Here is a 25,320-nt window from a genome sequence, read left to right on the forward strand (position 1 = left end):
CGTCAGCGGGCAGCAGCGGCCTGCGTGTGACGCGCGAGCGGGCGCCACCGGGAGCCGGGCCCGCCGGGCCCGGGAGCGCCGCCGCCGCCGCCCGGTTCCTGTTCCGGCCGTGGAGCGCAGGCGGCCGGGACACAGCGGCGCTGCGCGCTTGGCCGGACAACAGGGACTGAAATACCGACTGGTGTTTAACCTTCCCCGCCGTCCCTGCCCGCTGCTCCTCGGCTACATTCAAAATCTCTGTTTCCTTGGTAACAGCGTGCGTACCTCCTGCCCTTCGGTGTGTGTCCTGCTGTCCTCCGTCAGGAGAGCCTCTCCCAGCGGGAACGGGGAATGTGGGCCTGACTTCTGCTGCACTGCATGAAGCTAAATTTAACCCTCCGAGAGGCAAAGCACTCTACCCGCTACTTAATTCCATGCTTTATTTAGCAGGAAATAAGTCTTCCTTGGAAGAAGTAAAAATAGTGCTCTGTAACAGTGAAAACATGAAATAATTTCAAAAGTTTTTCTACGTCTAAAATATTTTAATATTGTTGCAGGTTAAAAGACTTATCATTAAGTGTTTTTTCTTCAGTAGTTTATTCTTGGATTTTGTATCTGCAAATACTGGTTTAAATTGGTTGTCAGTATGACAAGCAGCAGTAACTTTTTTTTCAAAAAACCCCATACCATGCCCACATCGTGATACTGCTGCAACTAGTTTGTAGATGCCAGTGGTTTTTTACTACTTTCGTCTTTATTACCTCATAATCAATCATGTCTACACTTTGTCAAGCACCTAAAAATCCAAGGGTCACTACAAGATTAGCCAACATACTTGGCGTGAGTTTTATTTGATTACTAAGCAGACAAGCTTTAGTATAGCCTGCTCCTACTAATGTAGTTATCCACTGGACTACATAACAGGAAAGATGTGTGCTAATGTCTTTCCAAACAATTCAGTGGGTGGGGGTATGGCTGTATCTTTGAAATAGTTCTTAATGTCTCTACCAACTTCAAGCCACAGGTTTATTACAGAGCCCAGACAGTTTGACTCCTGAAACTTTGGGGGAAAATGACATGCTTAAGGGGGAATTATGTGGTAGGCAGTTTGGGAAGGCTGTACCTTCCTAGTACCTCGGCCAATGGGGAAAGGAGGAGGGCAACATGAATTTATAGAGGGTGGCTGTGTCCTCCAAAACCTCGAGAAAGAAAACGCTGAGGGTGTGTGCCCCAGTGGACTCTCCCCCTTTATTCGAATAAAGTTGCAGGACTCCTCTGTCTCCTTTATGGACACTGGCTTTCCATAGCATGGTTTTCCCACTCAGATGGGGGCTCGTCCAGGGTCCTTCCATGGTCTGGGGCCAGCACACTGCAAGAGGGCCTGGAGGCGTGCCTCACCCAGTTTTTAGATGATCAGCTCCCTGCTGGGTGGTATTGGGCGATGGATTGGGTTCCCAACACTATCCAGGAGACAGGTGGACTAGGGAGGTCTCAGAAGAGTCCACAGGAAAGGACCACTGGAAATTTCACTGGTGAGTACAATGATTCAAAAAAGAATCCTCAGAGCTCAACAGCGATCCTTTCAGTCATCTAGAATTCAACAATGAGCAAAGCAACAGGTCATAGTCCTTTCAAATTTTATGTAGTTTTCACCAATGCTTTATTGAGAAGGGAACTGCAATGCCATTACACTGTTTGTTAGCCTTTGGTTACACTATACATTATTTGATAGCCACATAACTGAAGAAGTTAAGTGCTACTCAAACCAGAGTCAGGCAAGGCAGAGGGTTTTTCTTTCCTTGTTGGAAGAAAAAAAGAATTTCAAAACTTCTCATCGTTTACACTGTTTATAACATGTGAAACTGCATAAAATCAAATAATTTGAGTAACACATGTAAATGCTACATGTTTTCCTGCTGTTTGCAGGCATGTACCATTGGTTGTTTTGGGAGGGCAGAGCAAATGTCTAGTAGTAGGAAACTGTTCTTTCAGATACTCTTTTTCATTAAATTCCTAAGGCAGAATATACAGAGCATTTAAGTCAAACACAGCCCCAGGCTTTTGTTGAAACAAAAATTATGGACAAGTTCTTCCTAGTGTTAAGAAGGGTCACTGTGAGTTAGCAACTGTGAGACCTCTTCTCTTGGCTGTCAGTCAGCAGTTAGGAGCTGAGCTGAAAGACCGAATTCTTTCTGCTGGGCAGATTTATTTTAATTACAGAATTTCTTGTTGCAAGACTGTTTAAGGCTGCTCCTTAAAAGAGTTGGCTGGAATAATGTAAGCAAGATTATGACTTTATAAGCATGCTACTACTCAAGTCAAAGTCAGTCTGATGTTTTATTTTCTAGTTTACAAGATAGGACATGAAGTCTTCAGGATCTTTTGACTTCATAAAAAAATACTCTAATTTCTTTTTTCCTCCTCATTGATGCTCATCAGTAGTAACATAGGATTTGTTGTTGGTTAGTTTAAATCTAATCAGTATGAGATGCAGTGAGTTTCTAGTCATGTATCTTTGGACAGTGTTTATTGAAATATTAACAGAATGAATGTTCAAGCGGAGAATCTGTGTAAGTGCTCTTCCAGAAAATGATTGAGTATTCCTAACAGGAAACAATTTGCAGTGGCATCACAGGACAAGAAAAAAGGAATCCAAGTGACGTCCCGGGGGACAGTTTTGAAGGAGACTCTGAACATGACTGATTCCTCTCTATTAAGCAAATTTCACAAACACTGTTACAGATTTTCTCCAGGAGACTGAAAGTGGGCATCTCTTACACAGTATACTTCCCTAGAACTAAGTGAGAGTCACCATGTGGTTAGGATTCAAAATTTCAATCCAGTAGCCATCAGGATCCTGAACAAATGCAAGTCCTTTCATTTTACCTATTAGGGGGGAAAAAAAAAAGATAAAAGTTAAGACTACATGACTGGTTCTTAATGTCAAATATGACTACTTTGAAAAATATGTTTCCTTTTTTCCTTTTGCATGAGAATTAGTTCAAATTTAGACAGATAATTCTAAACACATCCACATTAGTTTTTAATCAGCATTAGATTTTTGTATGCAAAACTGTTGATCCTACTCTCAACAAAGCAGTAGTTAAAAGACACTTTGGAATTCCACCTTTTGTTGATTGAAGGTTTTTGCATATGCCTCTGTTCATCCTTAAAATTCAGAAAAATATTTTTCTGCTTCGGAGAGGTTTTGACATATTTTCTTGAACTGGATTTGCTGGTATAAGATCCTGTGTTCCTCTGCCCTGTTCATCTCCCATCATTCCTGACTCCACACTGAAATTTCACTGTAACATTTTTACCCCTGATGTGGTTTACAGTATATTTTGCATCACTTCATAATGTAGAGAAATGCAGGACAGGATTGTTTTAAGTTTGTTGGAAAAAAATATTATTCATTAAAACAGGGTCCCTAAAAGTTGTTTTCAACAGTAGATCAGGATAGCACAGCTTAACATGTTATCTTCAAAGTGTTAACCACACACAGTTATACTTGCTCTATTAAGTTATTCACTGTAACAGAACCAGCCTAGCTCTTAATATATTCTAGTCACAAAAACAACTGAGAGAATATATGTTTGATCAGTAAGGTAGGAAAATAAACTCCACACTGGATCTCCCAGCCTGCTCTGCAAACGTGAAGCCCAAAACTTTCTCCTCCTTGGCATCTGCTGCATCAATTTTGTTTCTGAATTTTAAAGAAGAGCTTTTGCTCTGCCCCTACCCTTTATCTGCTTCAGGAGTTCTTTCCCGTGATTCTCTCAATGTAGAGTCTAAGGTTGTTCTTCTATGTACTTTCGTTCCTATCACTGCACAGCTCTAAGTCAGCAACTCTCATTTCAAGCCTCTCAAGGTTTAACAAATAGACAAATTAAAAAAGGCTCAGAAACTCTAAAACACTAGAAATACCAAGATCTATTCTTAATTCAAGAAATCAAGTTAAGCTTTCAGCTATATTTATTTTGCTTCAGCTGAGAACACAGTGAATAAGATGAAAATCACTTAAATCTCTTTTCAATTACTAGTATTACATGTTTGTTTTTGAATGCCTCAGTCCTAAAAATCTCATGAGGTCTTTTCATGAAAGAGAATCCAGTTGAAAAATGCAAGACTTCTCACCACTCCTGCATTTTGGGATATTTTCACATAGACATTCTTTGCTTACATACTCTCTAGACATTTGTGCTATACATTATGCAAGTCAATTATGATACAGACTAATGAGGTTATTTCTACCAAAGCTGACAGAACAGTTAAAAATATAATAATAGTAGGTTGTATAGTAGGTGTTAGGTGGATTTACATAAAAATAACCAGAAAAGTCAAGAATGACTCAGTTTTAATGGGTGGGAACAATTTTGTTTTCTGACTCATTTTCATACAAGAGCCAAGCACATGTGCCATGTGAATTTGATCCATGTTACAGTAAATGCTGTAACAACTCCAAGCAGCAGTATACATGACATGTAAACTATGACATCAACAGAGCACATGAATTTTACTGAAGGTCAGGCTGCATACAGAAGGCACACAGCAGACTGATGCATTATTTTTACTGGGATGGATCTATTGCCAGCTTTGCCCACTCTATAAGGGAGTGCAGGGATAACTGGTTCTAGAAACCTCTAAGCAGTGGCAACTCCTAGAAACACATTACCCAGCTTTGCAGGAAGATCTACTAGATAGAATATATTAAAACCAAGGAAAAAAAATTTACTTCCATTTCTGAACAAGACTTACCATCATCTGGTTTCTTCACAAATTTCACTCCTAGTTCTTCAAACCTCTTACAAGCTTTATAGACATCAGGAACAGCAATTCCAATGTGTCCTGTGCAAGAAAGTAAAAAGAGTGAAGTACATTGTCAGTATTGCTGGGTGTTCTGTGGAAAAAGTTTGCTCGGTATTTGATGCTGCAGTTCACATGAGATACGACTATATTTAAGAAAAAAATCCAGAAGAGCATTTTGGGTATTAACATTCTTCTTCAAGGAGTTGTCTTTTGATAATGCCTTTTAAATATGAATGTTACAGTTAAAGTATCTTATGTTGTTTACACAAGAACATTATTTAGAGTAGGAAAAATAAGATTTTCAATCAAACCGTTTTATCTGTATTTTCTTCCTTGAAGCACAGCTCCATAACAGGATTTTGTTTTATTTGCTCTGTTTAACAGCACGGGGAGTTTATCATTAATGATGTTTTTGCAGAGACTGACACTAGTGCTATGCAAGGCCTGAGCTTAAGAATCAATTCAGGAGCTTTAAATGTCAAGTGGCTAGACCGAGTGTGAAACTTATTTCACAGCAGTGACCTCAGAGTATCAAATCAAGCCACATACATCCTCAGTGCTACAGACAAATGGAATTGTCCTTCTACCTTAAAAGGGGTAACTAGTGGATTATACAGTGGAAATCCAAGCGTAAATGAGTTTAAACACCATGATAATCTAATACACAAGCACAACTGGTGTTCTTCATTCAGCAGTTACAATTAGAATGTGTTTGCTTGCCAAAAGATTCGATTCTTGATAAAGAGTGTAACTATGGCTCATTACTCTGAAACACATTGGTTCATTTATTTTCATCATCTTTCACAGTATACATGTTGAAAGAAGAGAGATAAAGGATGAGAAGCAAGTTCCCTTCTTTCCAAGAGTTAGTACATTTTATTTCAAAGCTTAAAACTATAAATACAAGACTAAAGACCTACCAAATCCTCGGGGATCTGAATTGCCATTGTGATAAGACTGACTGTCATCATTTTCAGTGCCCCAGTTGCTGTAAGAAGTAATTATTACATATTGAAGAAAAGCATCAAAATTAACAAATCCTAAATGTTCAGTTTCCTTGGGGAGGGTAAGTTGTTTCTCCTAAGAAACCAGAGAATTCAGATGTTGGCTGCATTCATTAAACTACAAAAACCTTCCCTAGTCATGGGCTCCAGGGACAGTCTTGGGGCTACTCCAGTTATGTTCACATTCCTACACTACTATTTAGGGTCTACATCTGTATGAGTCAGAAATACTCCTGTCTCATTGAGATTAGAGAGAAGGTTTTGCTGCACAAGTCAGTGTATCTACCCACCACTGGGGAACAACAAATGAGAGTAGCAGGTCCTGGAGTTAAGTAAGACAGCATTTGGGAGATTGTTTCTGCACAATTATAATGATTAGCAGCATTAACCAAATTGTCCTGTTTACAGGAAGCATCTGTTTTGACTTAATACCCCTTTAGATTAGATTCCAAAAGCAATAGTTATCCATTATTAGGATGCTTTGGGCATCGAAAGGAAGGTCTAACCACTTTGGGTTTCCCTAAATTACTGACACAGATGGCATGCATATAAAATATAGCAAGTACTATTTCATATTTATGTTCACCTAGCAGTTTGAAAGAGCTCTGAGAAGAGGAAGATTAAGCTTTCTAAGTAACCAACCTCAGACACATTGTAAGGCTACATGACAGTAAAGATGTATCTACAGTAATGATTAAAATTTTTATTCCATCTAATGAGATTTACAATTATCCAATACTGTTTAATCACTGTTAGCTAAGTGTCATCTCTCATATAAATACTTACTGTGTCAGTTCAAGTGTAGCTTTTCTAGAGAAGGTCCAAGGTGTTCTCTCAGCTTTATCTTTCGGGATATCGTTTTTATCTTCATACCCCAGGAAATAGAGTGAGAATTTCATAGTAGGAAAGTCAAATTTTTGAAGCAGTCTAAATGGCAAAAGTTATTTTGAAATAGTAACTTATAAGGGTAGTCAGGTTGCTTGCAAATAAACCAAGATGCTTCCCCTATGGAAAAATTATTTCCATGAATTTTTGCTTTTCTGTAATCCACACCTTAAAATAGCTACATTTTAAACTATCAAATCAAAACACTCCAGAACCCATTACAAACCTACAAAATTTGTAAGAATCAGATGTTTAAAAACCAAACTACCAGTAACTGAATAGAAAAGTCAGTACAACGGCTTGCATCTCGAGGTTGTCACTCTGCTACTTGCCTGTATTTTCACAGGAAAACCTTTAACCACTTTAAAATTTCACCAATGAATAAAAAGATCTACTTTGAATCTTACTCATTCTGGGGAGCTCATTGGCACCAAAGTTTAAGAACACAGCAAACATACCATTAGATGATATATATTTACAGTTTCAGTAGCTATTTATAATGATAAAATCCCATGCAGATGTGACAATTTAATCAATTAAAAATACACAAGGCATACGTTTTTATGTAGGACATTTAACTGGAACAAGTAGGCATGCAAAATTAATCTAATTTCATTTTTACAAGGTATTTAATTTTTATTTTCACACATTTTCACTACAGCGGAAGTAATTTATTTTACTTTAGTCTGGACTCATTTCAAGACGTTTAAAAACACAGCATTTTGTTTTGAAATAACTCAAATGCCAAGAATGCACAGAAAGCCTCAGCATAAACATGTTAGGCTACTGCAGGGCATCTGCCTCCCAAAAGCCTTCTCCAAAAGACTGAGCTTGGACCTTGTCGTCACCGTTTATTCCCCTGTTCTCATGTGACTGGAGGTAGTCATAAGCCACCTCCGAAAACTAGCAGAAAACTTTATTTCAAGATTTTTAACAATGACTCCTCATTATAAGCACAGTCATTAAAGTTACCAGTTAGCTGCAGGCTCAGTGAGGAGGAAGTAAGCAAGTTAGACACTGATAATGAATGACCTATTTAAGAAAAAAAGAAATTTCTAGTCAGGGCCAATATTAGTTCATTTGCAGCTTACTGCCAGACTGTCCAACTGAGCATCAGCTGATGGGCCAGCATTGTTTATGTACTTAGACCAATTAGTATAATTACATCAAAAAAAAATAATTTGTTTCAGAAAAACAGGAGAAAAACCCAAACTTATTGTGGCATGCAAATTCTACTCACGTCATTCCCAGTACCCTTGTATAAAAATCCAATGACTTCTTAGGATCCTTTACTCTTAACATTGTCTGCTGAAATATGAAATCCTGTGGACCAAAAGGTTTATTCTTTATACATCAGCCAGAATTGAATTATGGGTATTAACAGAGATGCCAGTTAGTAATGAACCTAAACCCAGCAGGTTCAGAAATAAAAAAGAGAACTACATTAAATATAAATAAAACCTTTTGTCCTAATTCTACACATAAAGATTTGTGTTAAATAAATATGTCTTTGTAACGTAATGTTTAAAACTAACAGACCCATGAGTGGTATCACTCAACATATATTATCAGAGGCATCAAAGAAGGGTATCTTTATGTTTATTATTCTTTTATAGGGCTGTAGCATACATGAACAACTTCACACACAAGGACAACAGACACACGAATATTCAATATTGAGCCTCCTAGACTCCTAAGCTCATTATTTTTATTATTTCAAGGCACAGGTATTGAACTTCTGTCAAGCTTGATTATATCTTGGCAGCAAAAGCAGCCTGCAACTCTGTAAGGACATTTTCTCGAAGCCCAAGGGTAACTATATACCACAGGCTTGTGAACGACCAAGTGGATAAAAAACGAGTGGTAGAAAAGCTGACACAGGTAACGGAACAAAACCCCAAAAAATGCAATCACAACGTTCTCCTAATAAAAAGTAAAAACGTTTGGGGTGTTTTGACGGATTTTTTGGTGCCGCCGTGGCAGGGACGGTCCGAAGCGCCCTGGAGCGCTCGCTCAGAGCCAGGCCAGGCGCGGGCCCGGCCGAGGGCGCCACGGAGGCTTCAGGGGCTCACCGGGACCGGCCCGGCCCGACCGCGCCCTCCCCCCACCGCCACCCCCAAACCGGGCCGGGCTGCCCGACGGACAGGCCGTCAGAGCAGCTCCGTGCCCGGTCACCCCTCGCTGCCCCGCCAGGAGCCGGCCCGGCCCCATACCGGCCCCCATGCACCGCACGTCCGCCCGGCGAGGCGCGGAGAGGGGACCGGGGAAGGGCGGGCACCGGCGCTGCCGCGGAGCAGACGCCACAGCCCCGGGGCGCGCCCGTCACCCCCACCCAGCCCACCTTGGTGCTGGCATCCGGCTCCGAGCAGGCCCCGTAGGCTGCCTCGTCCGTCAGCCCGCTGAGCTCCGCGGGGGCCGCCATGTCGGGACAGGAGGGCGGAGAGGAGGAGGAGGAGGAGGAAGGGGAGGAGGAGGAGGCAGGAAGGCGGTGCTGCGCCCCGCCCCGCCCCGCCCTTCCCTCCCCGCCCCGCCAGCGGCTGGGACGCTCCGTCGCAGGGATGCTGGAGGAGTGCGGCGAAGGTGGCGGGTTAGATAGAGGTCTGCCAGTTCGTTCCGTAAGTGATAGCGAGCCCCTCAAGATCTGAATCAAACTTTTCAGTTTTTGTTTTGCTGTTAGTCAGTAGCTATATCTGGGCAGTTATGATCAACATTATGAACGTTGTATGCTTGGTTAATCTTCTGTTTTAAGGAGAAGACAGTCCCAAGATGAATGGGCTGTCTGGATGAGAGCCACAAGGAACAAAGTCAGCAAAACTGAGCAGTAACTGGGAAAAAGGTAATCCCAGCAATGGACAATCACGACCACTGACTCATTGACCACCTACTCCAAACAGACCCCAGACTCAAACGGAAGGAAGAACTGCACCTGTGGACTAACTAGCATAAGAAGCGAGAGATACAACTAGCAAATACGGGGTTGAGTACTAATTAATAGCAAAGTTATGTAATTTGTAACCAATGAATGCTGATGCCTTTGTTTGTCAAAATGTATAAATACCGTAAAATTTTGATGATTGGGGAGCCAGCATTTTGTGGGTTACCACCTATCTCCCTACTTTGAGCAAACTAGAATAAAAACTAGAAATACCTCTCCTCAGTGTGTGAATTGATGCTGCACAGGTAACGAGCCTGTGTTCAGGACAACATAAGGACCAAAGGGAAGGAGGTTCCCTGACTGTGGCATTACTTAGCTGAAGCATGGAATGACAGTGAGGATCCCTTACAGTGAGTGACCTGACGATGCGTCCCTCCAGTTGCCACTGGCAGGCCAAGGGTATCACACCAGTGCCAGAGCAGACACAGCTGATAACCCAGCTCCACTGGAATGGTGCTCTAAGTCCTGGCAGTATCAGGCTGTTTGGGAATCCTGGCCTTGCCTTGTTAACATACTCATGGCAGCCTTGGTTTAGTGTTGACAGAGGTTTCTGCTTTTGCCTCCAGGCACTGGGAAAAGATTTCAAGTAGCATTTGTCACAGAATCACAGAATTGGGCAAATTGGAAGGGACCACATTAGATGTGTTCCAATCTCCCTGCTCAAGCAGTGTTATCCCAGAGCACATGGATTGTGTTCCGATGGTTCTTGAATATTTCCAGTGAAGGACACTCCACAACCTCTCTGGGCAATCTGTTTCAGGGCTCAGTTACCCTCACAGTAAGAACTTCCTCATGTTCAGGTGGAACTTCTCTGCATCAATTTCTGCCTTTTATCCCTTGTCCTATTGCTTGGCACCACAGAGAAGAGCCTGGAAACATCATCTTGGCACACCCCCTAGCCCCCCTTTAGATATTTATACACATTGATGAGGCCCCCTCTCAGTTGTTTCTTCACCTGTCAGAGTTATGCACTGGCCTTTAGTACAAAAATATCATTTCAGGCCTAAGAGTGAAGGATAATATTGAAAGGATTGAGGAGGTGTCTTTACAAACAAACTGTGGGCCTGATGGTAGATAAGCCAGATACTGACAGGTGAAAGAAGCAATGGGAGGAACCATAAATTCCATAGGAATTCGACTAAATTGACACAGGCTGTTACTCACTGAAGACTGCTAATCCCTGGATTTAGAGAAAAAGAACAGAGATGCAAGGAGAAGAATAGGGAAGGAGTACACATTAGAAATGGGTTTGTATTAAGCAATTCGGGAAGTCTGTACCTCTCAAGTACCTCAGCCAATGGGGAAAGAGAGAGGGAAACGCGGCCGGGAAATTAGGATAAGAAGGAGGCTGCGTCCTCCTAACAATTTGAGAGACCCCATGGGAAATGCCCATGACCTCTCCCTTTATTCGAGAAAAGTTACAGGACTCCTCTGTCTCCTTTTTGACCATAAACCTCTGCTGTTTGTGGATTAATTTTCTTGACAATATTTCTTTCAAAAATGGAGAATGAAAACCAGGAATGAATACTCTGTGGAGCAAAAAAAAAAAAAAAAAACAAAACCAAAAAAACCCCCACAAAAAAACCCAAAAAAACCAAACAAAAAAACCCCCCCCAAAACAAAAAAAAAACCCCGACACATTTTATAATCGCGAGGAAAGCACGTTCTCAGCGCAGCGCTCCGTCTGAGTGACTCAAGTAACTTCCACAGGCTCATTTAACCACACCAACCGCGCGGGCAAGCGGTTCCCAGGTACACGCGATCTTTCCGGTGGAATGACGGTTGGGATTCTGGGGGTCGGATTTTGGCCGGCCGTGCGCGCGGCCGCCCGACGCGCGAGCAGAGCGGGCAGGGCGGGCAGGGCGAGCAGGGCGGGCAGAGCGGGCAGGGCGAGCAGAGCGGGCAGGGCGGGCAGGGCGAGCAGAGCGAGCAGAGCGGGCAGGGCGAGCAGGTGCCCGCAGCGCCGTCCGAGCCCCGCGCCCGCGGCTCCCGGGCGGGCGTTGGAGCCGCCGCCCCGAGCCCGCCCCGAGCCCGCCCCGCAGCGGTTACGGGCTCCCGGTGCCGGCCCCTGCCCCGGGCCCCTCTGGCGGACCGGGACGATTCTGCCCACGGCGGGCGCTGGACCGCCCTCTCCGGGGAGAGCCGGCGGGCGCTGCGCTGCCGAGGGGCCGCGCCCCGCTCCCCGCCCTGTGAGGAGACGCCGCTCCGGTCAGGTCGGTGAGGCTCTTCGCCTGTATCTCGCTGCTAAAGCTAAAGAGCAGGCTAAGGCACCTCTGCTTTTCTGAAGAGAGCCAAAAGGCTGTACTCCCAATGCTGAGCGCTTGAGAATCCTCTCCTGCTTCCCTCTCTCACCTCGTCCTCCCTCAACCCTCCTAAGATGATGCATGCTGGAAGCCTGCTTTCCTTGAATGAACAGGTCCCATAGAGGAAATTTGGGGCATCCTGAAGGGAAGGAAAGGAGTTTTTGACACAGAAGCATGTTTGTTGTTCCAGCCGGGAGGGGTGGGCAGCTGGAGTTCATACAGGTTTTTTGAAAAGTGTGAGAATCTCACCTGAGCCGCCAGGTATCTTGAGTACTGATTTTGGAGAGCAAGGGACGATGCCAGGATACGATACAGTCTTTGTAGGTTGTTTAAAGAAAGCTGTGAGAGCCCTACCTCTCTCATGTTGTGCTTTAGGGGAAAGTATCAGCTAAAAATCAACAAGTTAAAAGGCAAGGAAATTAATATCCAACCCTAATCCACCTGAATGGAATACTCAAGGAGGAAAGTACCACTGCTAATCTTGTAGATGACCAGGCCAGTCATAGAAACATGAAGAAAAAGAAATAAATATAATTTAGATTTCACTTTTTTTTTTTTTTTTGTGGCTTTCCAAAAAGTTGTTTGGTGGTATCTTTACTTCAAGAAAGAGATGAACACTTTCTGCAGCAAGTGATTGCATGCCTAGGGCCATAGAACAGCAGCTGATTTGTCACCTATTACATAGACAGAAATAAGGAGCAGTAATGTACTACCAGGTGTTGGTTTTTAGGTGTTGCTTTTCATGTCAGCTTCACCTTTGACCTTTTATTTCCCAAATCATGTAACAGTGTCTAAGAGAGTATGGAACACTGTTACAGCAGTGGTAGGCCGCCCATAGGCCTCAAATGAACTACTAAGGAATTCCTGATAGTTATCTTGATCCTTATTGTAATAGTACAATGAGTAGAATAGCAATTTCTATGTATGTAAGTCTTTTTATAAGCTCAGTTGCTGAATTTGTGTATATATCTTAGCAACTAAAATTTAAAGAAGTCATTTGTATTCAAAACATTTTCTAATTCTCAGTAATCAGATATGCACTGAAATTATTTATATTTTAAAACATATTTGTTATATAGAAAGGCATTCACGCCACAAAACACACGTGTATGAAAAATTGTTTTTAAAAAATGTCTCAATCTTCACCTTGACATTTGTAAGCTATCATAAAAATGTATATAAATGACTGGAGTTTTAAGAACAGGAAGACGACTTGATGAGACTATTAAATTTATATTTAATTCACTGGAAAGTCAGTTTTGCAATGCTACTGTCTTCTGGAAAAGGTAGACTTGAAATGTCTGGATTGTTATAGATATAATCTTCTTTTTTCAAATTTCAGATTTTAGAATGGCGGGGGTACAAAAAAATACTAAAAGAGGTTCAACCACTGGAGAAGATGTAGCCAGATCGTCTCACTCTGCTCAACGAATAGCAAGCCTTTCCTCTTCTCAAGAGTCTCGTTCTTTTGGAAGTCAAAGTTTGGCTAGGTTTTACCGCCCTAGTGGAGCTCCGAGCGTGCAAAGTTTCAGAGGAAGAAAGGTTATAAGCTTCTGGTTCTTTCCTCAGATTATTAAATTCAGTTTGTATTAATCATTAGTTTAAATTATTTATTTATTTATTTATTTTATTTTTGTTTAGACTTTTTACTAAACTATTTCTGGGAAAAAGTGACTCTTTTTTTCCATGTTTGTAATATTTTAAAATTTTAAAGTAACAGAGGTAGGAGGCAGGATAACTGAATAATTTACATTGGAGCAAAGCTGTACTCAATTCCTGCAAATATTTACCCACACTTTATTTTAAATGGATGTTTTAACCTTTCTGTATTCATTTAATAAATGGAAATTTTGACCGTGAACAATGAAACCAGTTAATGTCACATAAAAACCTTAAAATCTAGCTGTACTATTCTTAATGTTTGTTTTTACTTGACATATCCTAAGATTCGACTTCACATCTTATAATAATACTTTATAATTTGTTCTTCTGTTAGCCTCTTAAAATTTAGGTATTTTTAAAGATTAAGCCATTTATGTAGTCATAAATACTATACAGTAGATTTCATCATCAGTTGCACGTTAAGTAGTTAGAAGGTCATTGTTGTGATTACTTTGTGTATTTTTATCTTGAAAGACTTGTTTAATGTTTTAGGCTCAATATGAAGCAGCAAGAGAAAATCGAAGAGCAAAAGTTAATGCTTCATATAAATACATATTTGAAGTTCTCAGTGCTGGGGTAGGCTTAGACTTACCAGCTGTGGAAGAACTCATGCTGGACGTCCCTTCGGTGAGTCTGTTCTGTATGCTTGTTGATTTAAATTATTAGTTAAAATATGTAGCAAATTACCCCTTTGATACGAAGTGTTATCCATCATTTTGACTATTCCTGCCATAAAATGTGATTACTAAGGCACACAATTCATCTAAAAGGATACCTGACTAAATCTTTCAGCTAAGTTTCCTGACAGATTTGTGAATATCCCCTAGGGTTTTGGTTGTGGCTTTTTCATCTTTCTTACCTCAAGGGAAATATAAATACCACTGTTATTTTGATCAAAGGGTTTCTTGTCACCTCTACCAGTTCCAACAAGTTTCATCTAGCTCAGACTGACATTATTGTGTTCTAATTATGATCATTTTTGTTTGTTAAGCAAGTTCTCACTGAAATTCCAAAGATTCTGCAAAAATGTGTGACTTCATGGGAACATTTTGAAGACTAAGAGTGTTACTAGTAATAAGAAGGAAGATTAATCCTGCACCATTTAAATACTATAATTATGTTTGAAAGACCCACTAAACCATTTCAATTTCAGTTTTATGTTGGGATGTTTAAAAGATTGGGTTAAGTGGGTTTGTAGAGTGTACAGATCCCAAACCTGTGGAACTTCTGAAATCTTTCATTATTTTTGTGTCTTTAGCATTGTCTTTCATGATGTTTCAAAGTGATTAAACAATCAGGAGCAAACAGTTAAATTGTACTTTTAGTAGATTATCAAAAGTCAGTACAGCTGCTGTGAAAAGATATGACTCGACTTCTCTGATTGCGTTGTTGTTATTTGACTGTTGTTGCATCTGATGTTATTTTGGTCTGTTAGAGAGATTTGACTGAGCATTTGAAACTCAGCCAGATAATATCTCCTTTGATCAAGCAAATAAATTCTTAGAGCTTCAGTTGTGCAGTTACAAGCCAAATGTAGTCTTAATCAAAATTTGTTTGGGTTTTGTTTGTTTCTTGATATTTTTATATCATAAAATGTACTTAGCCTCGTTTGGGTTTTTTTTCTGCTTATGCGACATAGAGGTGTGTTAAGAATTGTCCCTTTTTCCTGTTTTCTAAATGATACATAGTTTTAAATCATTCTGATTCCATGTGAAGTTGCTGTTCTGCACCAAGTTTGACTAATCCAGACACTTGACTTGAGAAATTGGGAATTTTTGGGTTCTTGAGGGTTTTTTTTGTATTTGATTTTGGTTTCTTTGCTTATTTTTGTTTGGGTTTGGTTGGGTTGTGTTGGGGTTTTTTTGGTTGTCACCAGGAACATCTGTAACGTTTTTGTGGTTGGACATTTTCCTGCTCCCAGTTTTAATTTATTTATAAACAGTTCAAGCTGTTGGGGCTGTGTCAACATCGTCCCTCAACAAATTGTCATTTAATAAATTCCCATATACATGTCTCTGACACCCATGAGTTGGGTTTTGCTCTTCAAAGTGTTAGCCTGCATATGTATTCACTCAGTGGGTGCGTGAGTACCACACGGACTTGAAACAGAAGCTCTTTGCAGAATCAATAGCTATGGGGACAGCCCACATCTTACCTCCTGTGTAGAATCATACAAGCCCAAAAGTTACTGTTTGTCCTCTTCCTCACAAGCTGGAGTGCTTTTTGTAGTAGTGAATTTTTTCCTGGTTTTTGTCACTGCACTTTCAGCACTTCAACAATTTTTTCTTTCATTATTTTGGGGGTGGTTTTTTTTAATGTATTTTTCTCTGTTTTAACCTTGTTATTCACTAGTGCCTGTTAACCAAAGTGAAATCTGCTTCTGGACCAGGTTTGCTTTTTTAAAATTTTGTTTTCATGCGGTGTTGTCTTCTCACAAGAGTAGCTTTAAATTCTGTCCCCCTGTGTGTTACTCATTTTCCTATTGCTGTTCTGATTCAGCTTTAATATTTGTTTATTTTGGGCAAAAAAACCATGCTCATAAGAAATATGCCACCCCTAGAAGTGTATCTTTTGTCCCTGAACAGGTGATGCATCTCCACACATACTTGCTTGCTAAACTTCTGACCTTTCTTTTTGATGGGGAGAAAACAGGAGGACTTACTACTGTGGTTAAGCTGTTCAGTTGGACACTTCGAATGCCCAGTCACATATTGTTGAGTTAGTCATCCTTGCAGATAACTACAGAGACTGTGAAAGAAGCTGGATTTTGACCAGATCATTCAGTAACTTCTTGCCTTTTTTTAGTGCTTTTCAGAGCTTTGCTCACTTCTGGTTAAATCACACAGCCCGGTTTTACCAGGACACACAAATTTTCTAGGGCTGTTTGAAAATTCAGACTTTGGAAACCCTTGCTGTTATTTCAGGCAAGTTCTTCAGAATGACAGTCCATATACAAACAGTATTTGTTTCAAAGCTTTGCATTCTCACTATCCTCAGCACCTTGTATAACAAGACTAAATCAAAATGGACATCTAGAGACCTGTGGGAGTTTAGGGTGGCCAGTTTATTGACAGGTACAGCCAGCTACTTGTGGAGTGGCATGGTCTCCCTCAGAGGTGATCTCACTGTCCTTCCAGAGGTCAGCAAAACCTTTGTTATCATGAAGAAGTTTCAGAGCCAATGTGGCCTATTCATGTCTTGAGAATAAAATGCTCACACATCATGTTATTGTTCTTATATGAATTAATATTCTACATTAAGGGGTACAGTAGCAATAGCAGGGTATGTCAAGTCATGCAGAAGTGTTGTGTGTGTGTTTCCAAGTCTCTTATGACCAGGTACTTCAAGGTGATACTTGGAGATCTCTGTGAGTGACAGACTATCCTCCAATGTCTCTGTGTTACTGGACAAGACCCATAAATGTTTAATGCACAGTTGCCAGGAGCTGGGCCACCAGTGTGTGCAGGCTCAGTGCTTAAGGCAATATTTGAAGTATCTATTATGTGGTTTTATCTTCTCACAATATTTGAAGATAAACATTGCATGCCAACCAAACTAAACAGGAGCATGGTCAAATTAGTTTTGCATGTCTTAAAGGCACATAAAAATATTTTGAATAACAAGTATTCACTTTCCTATTGAACAGTTCGATGCCTTTGATTCCTTTTTTACGAAGGGAGGGAGAAAATCACTGAAAATTTTCTATCAAGAAGGAGATGCACGTGGAGTAGGTAAATGTTTAGCAATATTTATACAGCCAGATGTAATAGTGGGTTCTGTTGTTCATTTTATTTGAGGTTCCTCAGAATAAAATCTACTTTTGCTTGTTCAGAATTTTGCAACCTTTTGCTCTGAGGACTGAAAATTCATATTTTAAATGCTTGCTTCAAGTCAAATTGTTTAGGAAAAAATTTTAGCCATTCCTGGAAGAAATGCTATGAGAAGTTTTCCTGAAATACTGAATTGGTTTTGACTTTTTCATACGGGAGTTTTGCCCCCAGTTCATTAGAAAGCACTTTCATAAAACCTGTCTCTGAATTTGCATTTATTATAAATATTTGAAATTTTTCAGTTTTCACACGCGTGGTAGAGAATTAGAATTTAATGTCTGAAATCCCTAATGATTCTCTAATCACTGCACATATTGTTCCATTACTTATTTATATTGAGCTATCAAATTCCAAAGGAATATATTCAGTGAGAACCCAAGGCCATCTCATAGTCTGTATTTTCTCACTTAGACCTGACATCCTTTTTGGTAGGATAAATGAAAATAAAGTATATTAGTCACCAGCAAATTGTTCCAGAATGATGGGCCTGAGCAAATTCCCTTTTCAGTGCATTACAATGGGGCAAAATAGGTTTGTAAGATACATGTTATACATCTGGTGTAGTTTCCTAGTAGTGTGATTAATTAGTTACAAATTATGCTGGTGTTTGTTCTCTTACAAAAGAAGAAAATAAATGATTTATAGGTTCAATTTTGTTTCCTTATATTGATTTTAAGCATTTTATGATACCCTCACTTTTAAAAAGAGTCATACCTATGAAATTCCTTTTCAGAGTGTGGTCGAATAATTCCAGGTGTTGTAAAAGGAAGAAGAATTTCACAATTTTATGTGGAGAAGACACCAGACAAAATCACAGGACTATGCTTATATTTTGTTCGCTATAAGAATGACACCTCCATAAATGAAAAAACTATACATGAGGTACTCTCTCATATATTTTAAAAACTGAAAGCTTTAAAAGCAGCTATTTCCTGTTTCATTATTTTTTTCACTGTTGTCATGTAGCTAAAGTTACTGGTAACTGCTTTGCTCTCCATTTTGGGTAAAGAATGAATAGCTGTATTGCTTCAGCAAATACTTGTGAATTTAGTGTTTTACAGGATTATTGTTAAAGAAATCAGCATTTAGATTAATTTCTCATTCTTCTTGATGTTTTTGAAGAGGTTAAAACCGCTAAATATGTTTTAGTTGTGATCAAAATCCCTAAACTACAAGGAACACCGAGAAGACTTTATTCCAAATAAAGGTACAGGAAAGGTACAGGAGTTTACCTGTACCTTTCTGGTTTATGTGTCTTTGATAAATAAAATACAAAATACACATTTGTCCTGTGTAAATTATGTGGCATTAGATTTTTTGCTTTACAAGACAAAATTCTTATATAAGCGTGAGCTTCATTATTGTTCATAGCTACACGTCTTTGTATTTGGGCAGTGCTTAAGGGACTGTAGATTGGTAACAAGTAGTTTTACATATGTATCTTATAATTAGTATTACTTCAAATTCTTCAGACAGAAAATCCATTATTAGTTTACATGCTTTATATTTCATATTAAAATATTCCATTCCTTTTGAGAGCTAAGGTGAAAGAGAAAAAACACTATTAGAAGTAGGATACAAGATCTGTCTTTATCAAGAGCCTTAATATTGGTCATAAATATTACTTTTGCATCAGATTCCTCCCAAATTAATTCCAAATGCTGAAGGGATAAGGAAAGGAAATTTATGTTCTAGGAAGCTTGCTATGTGATGTATGTTAATACTTGCTTATTTGAAGGACATTTAAAAGACTGGAATATTATAAATAGTCAGACCTTGTAAAGTTTTATTTTGGAGAGTAGGAAAACGCTTAACCTGTTTCAAAGTCATATATGTTCAGTCAGATAATTGCTTCTAGTATAATTTCAGATACGGACATTCAGAGATTTTTTTGTTACTTGCATTTCATGCATTAGTACCGAATTGTGGGTGAGAACATTTTTCTACTGTTTAAAAATCTCCGAACTGTGTGAGATAGGGAAATAACTGAAGTAACAAAAGCATAACCTGACAGCTTTTAAAACCTCTATTAAATAATTATTAACTTCCCTTTTTTATTGAAAGCACTATCTTATAGGCACACTGGAGGTGTCCTCTGCAATGATTTTCTCTCCTTAAAGTTTTTTTTGGCATATTGGAGTGGTTTTATAAAAATACACTGAACTTACAATACTGTTTCTAGTGTAAGTTACTGCTTTGATAACAATCATTTTTTTACACTGCAGGAAATTTCCTTTGGTATTTTGGATGCTACTAATGGACTCCTACCTGGTGTTAAGGATGTAATAGAAAAGGTTTTTCTCCCTGCTATCCTAGCAACAAGTAATTGGGGTACTTTAGGTCAGTCCAAAGAGGATACAAAAGACAAGCAGAATTTTGTGGAAACAATTAACAGATACATTTCATTTTTAGGAGGTAAGCATTGCATTTAGGAAACAAACTAGAGGAAATCTACTTAAGGATTTCCGTTTAAAGGCAGTAGTGCATAGATAAGGAACTCTTCACATTCTTCAAGGAAAAATAAAATTATGAATTACTTGCATAGTATATACATGGGTAGATTCTTTTGTTAAGAAAATAGTGATACCTTAGTTTTAAGGAGTATCACTGCACTTAAACCAGAATTTTCTGCTTTATGTGAGTGCAGTAAAGTGCTATTATATTGAAACAACACTGACTGCAGATGTATATTTTCAAATTTAAACTTCTTTGACTGGTGGAAATTTATTTTAAAGTCTTAATTGGTTCTGTATTGTAATTGTGCTTTTCTCAGGCGCTGCAGCAAGCATTGAAGGAACGGTTGAGTTGAAAAAAATAGATGACATTAATTTTTCTGAACTCCAGACCTTTGATAAAATAGCTGCAGCTGCTGACAATTATGACACAGTTCACCAGCTAGAGGAAGTACTTATGATATGGTATAGACAAATTGAACACGTAAGTTGTTGTTTTAACACATCAGTTCAGCATGAATATGGATAAATATTTATAAATTATATGTGAGACTTGCCTGAAGTTAGCCAAAGGCTTCAGCTGCATCTCCACCCAAGTTAAGACAAGTGCTCTCCTTCTATGCACAAGTGAAGTTACGTAGATAGTCCTTACGCCTCGGAATTTACGGTCTAGCAAGAATAAGAGTTTTGAACAACTAATACACAAATAGCAAGAAGAGAACAGAGGGTTGCAGGACTAATAACACTGGTGAGGACCACGTATGTATATAGAGCATACCTAATTGTACATTACCTGTTAAGTTTCTGCTGCCACTCCTTGTGGGAAATACTGCTCTTAGAAAGATTTTTGGTCAGGCCCAGCAGGGCATTTTTTATCCTGTGTAAGTCTTGCATGGTAAGGTCTCAATTATCCAAGAAATTAGCATCTGAGACTTCCATGAAAAAGAGAGACTGCTTTGTCGAAATACAGAATCTGTGGAGGCAGGGATACTCTTCTTACAAGGCATACTATATTTAGTGTGTTTAGCTTACAAGAATAAAAATGTAAAAGACATGTAAAAAGAGCTGACTGGATATATATCAACATACAGATGGATACATTTATGACTGATATCTAACATTTTTATTAAACTAGTTCTCGAAGTTCTGGACAAGTGAAGTTACATTTGGTGCATTTCAATCCCTGTGTTCTGATTAAAGAAAGACATATCTGTGTATAGTGATATTCACCCAGGGTATGACAGCAGCTGAACATATGTTTTGATTGCCTTAATTTCAGTTAAGAATATGACTAAGTGCAATTCAGACTTAGAATGCTTTTCCAAATGGGAGCCATTTTCATGTGTCCGTAACTGCAAGCTTGTTCCTTTCTAAGTGATTTTCCCCAAGAGCATTTCTTCTCTATAATGACTTGTCTGTTCACTGTAGCAGACATTTGATTCATTTATATTTTTTTTCAAATGGGTTGCAGGTTCTGATTGAGAGCAAGCAGATAAGGAGAGAAGCTAAGGATTCAGGTCCACTGACTGAACTGGAGAACTGGAAATACACGTCCGCTAAATTGAACTTTATTATTGAACAGATCAAAGGACAAGACTGTAAAGCTGTTATTAATGTTCTGAAAGTTGCACACTCTAAAATACTAAAGGTAATTTTTTTGTGCTGTTTTTATTATAAATGTTATGCTTTTGGTTTTTTTTTCTCTATTTCATCTAAAAAAGATTTGCCAAGGAGAATTAAAAGAGGAAAATTTAGGTATGGTGCTTGTGTGCTGAATGTATTCAGACAAAGAACTAGACATTTCAGGGATACAGTCAAAACTGAACATAAAATATATCATATGTATAATAAATACAATAAATTAACTTTTATTGCCTGCTTTGACAATGCCTCTTAAAAATTCATTTACCAAAGTTTACTTCTGACAAATGAGTGCAAGTTAAAGAAATAGTTTATTATGTATGAAGGTTTTCACAGTACTCTTTTCCCACTAGTCATGGCAAGAATTAGATAGCAAAATCACAGATGCAGCAAATGAATCGAAGGATAATGTGAAATACCTAGGCACACTTGAAAAAGTTTGTCAGCCACTTTATACCACTGATATTGTAAGTATGCTTTTCATCATTCTTTATGCGTAGTTTAGGTATTTACAAAGAAATTCCAGAGCAAAATAAATCTTCCTTTCCTTATATTTACTTAAAAGTAATTTTTTCTAATTTACATTTCTAGTTTTTCTGATTTTTTTCTAAAAGCTTGTCAAGCTAAATGTTGAAGCATTCATTTATTATATATTTCATAAAATAAAGTATTTTGAAATATGTATTTAGTAAATAAGCATAAATACATATGGTTGCCTAATAAGTCAGTCCTGCTGCTGGTATTATCTTTAAAAGCAATTAAAGCAGGTACATATTTTGTGATAAAAAAATCTCCAAATAGGTCTTGCCCTGAAAATTCCATGTGTGTCAATGATCACATAACTGTAACCAAAATACCAACATTTCAGTTACATAGAAAATAATGAAACCTAATAAGGTCCTGAATGGGTAAGAAAATGTTTTAATACAGAATTTATTATTATCTGCTTCTAGTCAGCTAGTCAGAGTTTAGATAACTGGTTGCCCAGGTACACTATTCAGTTCTAGTTTAAGGTATTAGTTATTTGGTATAATAACTATGAATTATTATAACAGGTGTATTTTCCTAATGATTGTTGCAAAATAGGATGAAAGGAGTAAGTACCCTAGAAAAAAAATGGTCATTGTCCTTTGTTTTTGAGTCCTTCATGTTTTGGTCCTATATGCCTCCTGCCCTCTGTCAGAAAGTGCTGCATTTCTTTTGAATCTCTGGCAGCTTAGGATCCTACTACCAAATTTTAACTGAGGAGAAGCAAAAGGACTCAGATAATATATGACACAGAGCTCATATTGCATGGAGTAGTGTAAGAGACAAGTATGATAAGCAGTGTTACTAAGCTGTTTATCTTCAGCTCTTCAAGGTATCACTAGAGGGTGCCAGGTACCAGGCCATAATGATGAGCTACTTCATAGGTGTTATGAAGATAAAATTCTTTGTATCATAAACAAAGACAGACATTACTGTGTGCAAACCCATTGAAGAGTTCATAATTTTACTAATACAGGATAGTTAATTAGAGTTGTTTAGTCTGGAACAATTTGGATACATATGAATTTCTGTTTAATAATGTTCCTGAGATCAAGTTAAGTTTAGATAGGATTTTTCTATGATGTTCAGCTTAAGAACAGTGATTTCTAAGCTAAATATATCCTGTTTTAAACAGACCTTCATTCTGTGTAGAGTTGAATTTAGTATCTGGTATGGACAACTGTTTTACATATTAGTGAATAAGGAAGGGAGTACATGTGGATTTATGATGATATGTGGTGTGTGCGTAAAATAGCATTTGGTGTATGCAGTATCACACAGTGACATTTGTAGCTGAAGTAGGTTAATACATGAAAATTCAGACTGAGCATTTAACTCGAGGCTTTGAGTCACAGAAATTTCTACACCGTCTAGTATTCATGGTTTTATTTTTTGTCAAGGATTGAAAAACAAAACCTATAGACTCAGTCTCCTGATTCCATTTCAGGACTGGTGTTGGTGATGAACAACATGGACACAGATGGTTGTTTCTATGTCATATAGCATTTCTTTCACACTCTTGCTAAATGCAAATGCCTGCTATGTTTATTCACAGTTTGAGTCTGCAACTCAAATTTAATTACAGGAGCTTGGTTCCATTGAGGGGTGACAGCCAAAATTACTTTCTTTATGTTCTGAATTGCAACTTTGACAAGTCCCTGATAATGTTAATGAATTGTAATGTTTTACCTCCCCCCCACCAATACTTTAGACGTGTTTGAGCTACCGAGTACTTGTAATGCTGCAGTATGATTTTAACAACATGGACACTGATTTCACAAAATACGTGAAAGATTTAGATGTTTCATATAATAGTTGAAGGAATTAGGCATTCGTTAATGAAACTAACGTTGTGGCAATTATTTCACGAGTTTTATGAAGTGTCTGAATGAAACATTTTATGTAAAGGTTGTTATCACAATGAAAGTACATTTAGCAGCCTTACCTGAAGGAAAACAACATCACAGACAATTGCTGTCAGAAAAATACTTCCTATTGCACCAAAAAATGCAACCTGTACGTTTTGAATCAGTGTTCCATTTTGTTCATCAAAATAGCACATTACAATTATTCTTGTCTTGTAACATCTTTAATCTGATTTCTTAGCCAATGATCAAACGTTTTAAATGTTCTTGTTAGTTGAGGTTTGAAATATTATTGAGCATGGTTAGTCTTTTTTCATAAGAAAACTTTTGGTAAGATGACATGGCATTTTAAAGATTGATTCATGTGACTTAGGGAAAGATATAATTTAGAAGTTGTCAATAGAATAGAAATATAATTGCTAAGAATAGGAAGTAAATTTTTTCTTGAAACTCTGCTTTGAGGTATCAATGACACAGGGAATACCAAACTTGATAAAGGCTGTACAAATGATTCACCGTGTTTCAAAATATTACAATACTTCTGAGAGAATTACATCATTGCTTATAAAGGTAAGTATATTGAGCAAAATAATAATTTTAAAAATTGTATGATTTTTCAGAAGCAAATTTAATTTAGTTTAAATCAGTAGAACATTTGTTTAAAAATGATAGTAAATAGTGGAGTTCTGCATGGGAAAGGAAGACAACTCTGTTGATCACAAGAGGATTAAACTTGGATTACAGACTTCTCTTCTGAAAGGAACTTTGTTTATTCTTGGTTTATTGGTGTTAACTTTTTATATTCTTGATTAATCCTCTGATCTAAATTAATCTGATCAGTTATTTCCTAAATCACAGAATCCACAAAGGCTCTTTTATTCTCAGCCTTGAAGAACTAATGGCAGATGGCCATCAGTCTGACCAGGCTGTTCCTCCAAAAAGTGGGAAAGACAAAAGGTTCCTGTTTTCCGAAGCAAGTCATACTCGAAAACTTAATTGAATTTCAGATCATAAACTTTACCTCCTTAAAGAGGAAATTAAGACTGACTGTGTTTTTATTCCAATGTCTTTTGCAGAATCCAGGTATTCACTGCATGCAAAGATGGTTTGTATAATGATTTTATAACAAAGAAATCCTTCATAAGTAAACCACACACCTGCAGTAAGCATACAGGGGAAATTCACAGTACACCCTCATTACACAGACACACACTTTTTGTTTCCTTACACCCCAGGGTTCAGCATAAAGTTTTGTTATATTTCAGTTTGAACTGGGATATTAAGAAGTATGTGCTTTTTCCAATCTATATCTATTCATGTCTGTGGCTGTTTTTCATATATCATATTAGGTATACATTGCCTGTCTTATAATGGGTCTTTGCACGTTTGTATATTAACTCTTGCTAGTGTCTATTATTTACTGGCC

The 25,320-nt window shown here is 38.4% G+C and overlaps 2 protein-coding genes and 1 long non-coding RNA gene across 3 annotated transcripts in view; 2 read left to right on the forward strand and 1 right to left on the reverse strand.

Annotated features, from left to right (window-relative positions):
• The first annotated feature begins 46 nt into the window (after positions 1–46).
• LOC125322677 lies at positions 47–1,787 on the forward strand. Its single transcript, XR_007202152.1, has 2 exons — positions 47–819; positions 1,305–1,787. It is a non-coding gene; the product is annotated as an uncharacterized LOC125322677 (long non-coding RNA).
• Positions 1,605–9,156, reverse strand: GLO1 (glyoxalase I). The gene is made up of 6 exons (XM_048296608.1): positions 9,019–9,156; positions 7,918–8,000; positions 6,579–6,719; positions 5,709–5,776; positions 4,738–4,827; positions 1,605–2,865 (listed from the first exon to the last, which is right to left on the reverse strand). Exons 1-6 carry the CDS (start codon positions 9,097–9,099, stop codon positions 2,777–2,779), a joined length of 552 nt encoding a protein of 183 aa, XP_048152565.1. The 5' UTR covers positions 9,100–9,156; the 3' UTR covers positions 1,605–2,776.
• Positions 9,157–13,265: 4,109 nt separating this feature from the next.
• DNAH8 (dynein axonemal heavy chain 8) overlaps positions 13,266–25,320 on the forward strand; it is a 121,807-nt gene continuing 109,752 nt past the window's right edge. Inside the window, exons 1-9 of the mRNA XM_048299603.1 lie at positions 13,266–13,457; positions 14,070–14,204; positions 17,224–17,308; positions 18,141–18,289; positions 19,633–19,822; positions 20,181–20,344; positions 21,332–21,508; positions 21,855–21,968; positions 24,357–24,464. Coding sequence (XP_048155560.1) covers positions 13,266–13,457; positions 14,070–14,204; positions 17,224–17,308; positions 18,141–18,289; positions 19,633–19,822; positions 20,181–20,344; positions 21,332–21,508; positions 21,855–21,968; positions 24,357–24,464 — 1,314 coding nt within the window. The remainder of the gene's footprint in view (positions 13,458–14,069; positions 14,205–17,223; positions 17,309–18,140; positions 18,290–19,632; positions 19,823–20,180; positions 20,345–21,331; positions 21,509–21,854; positions 21,969–24,356; positions 24,465–25,320) is intronic.

Source organism: Corvus hawaiiensis, chromosome 3, assembly GCF_020740725.1.
Source record: "Corvus hawaiiensis isolate bCorHaw1 chromosome 3, bCorHaw1.pri.cur, whole genome shotgun sequence".
In the NCBI taxonomy this organism is placed as follows: domain Eukaryota; kingdom Metazoa; phylum Chordata; class Aves; order Passeriformes; family Corvidae; genus Corvus; species Corvus hawaiiensis.

Bases quoted from the DNA above. Each gene is read 5' to 3' on its own strand.
- GLO1 (XM_048296608.1), bottom strand. From the start codon at position 9,099: ATGGCGGCCCCCGCGGAGCTCAGCGGGCTGACGGACGAGGCAGCCTAC. The intron at 5,777-6,578 runs GTAAGTATTTAT...TACTTCTTACAG, and splicing joins GCTACACTTGAACTGACACA to CAACTGGGGCACTGAAAATG. The intron at 2,866-4,737 runs GTAAGTCTTGTT...CCCCCCTAATAG, and splicing joins TGTGAAGAAACCAGATGATG to GTAAAATGAAAGGACTTGCA.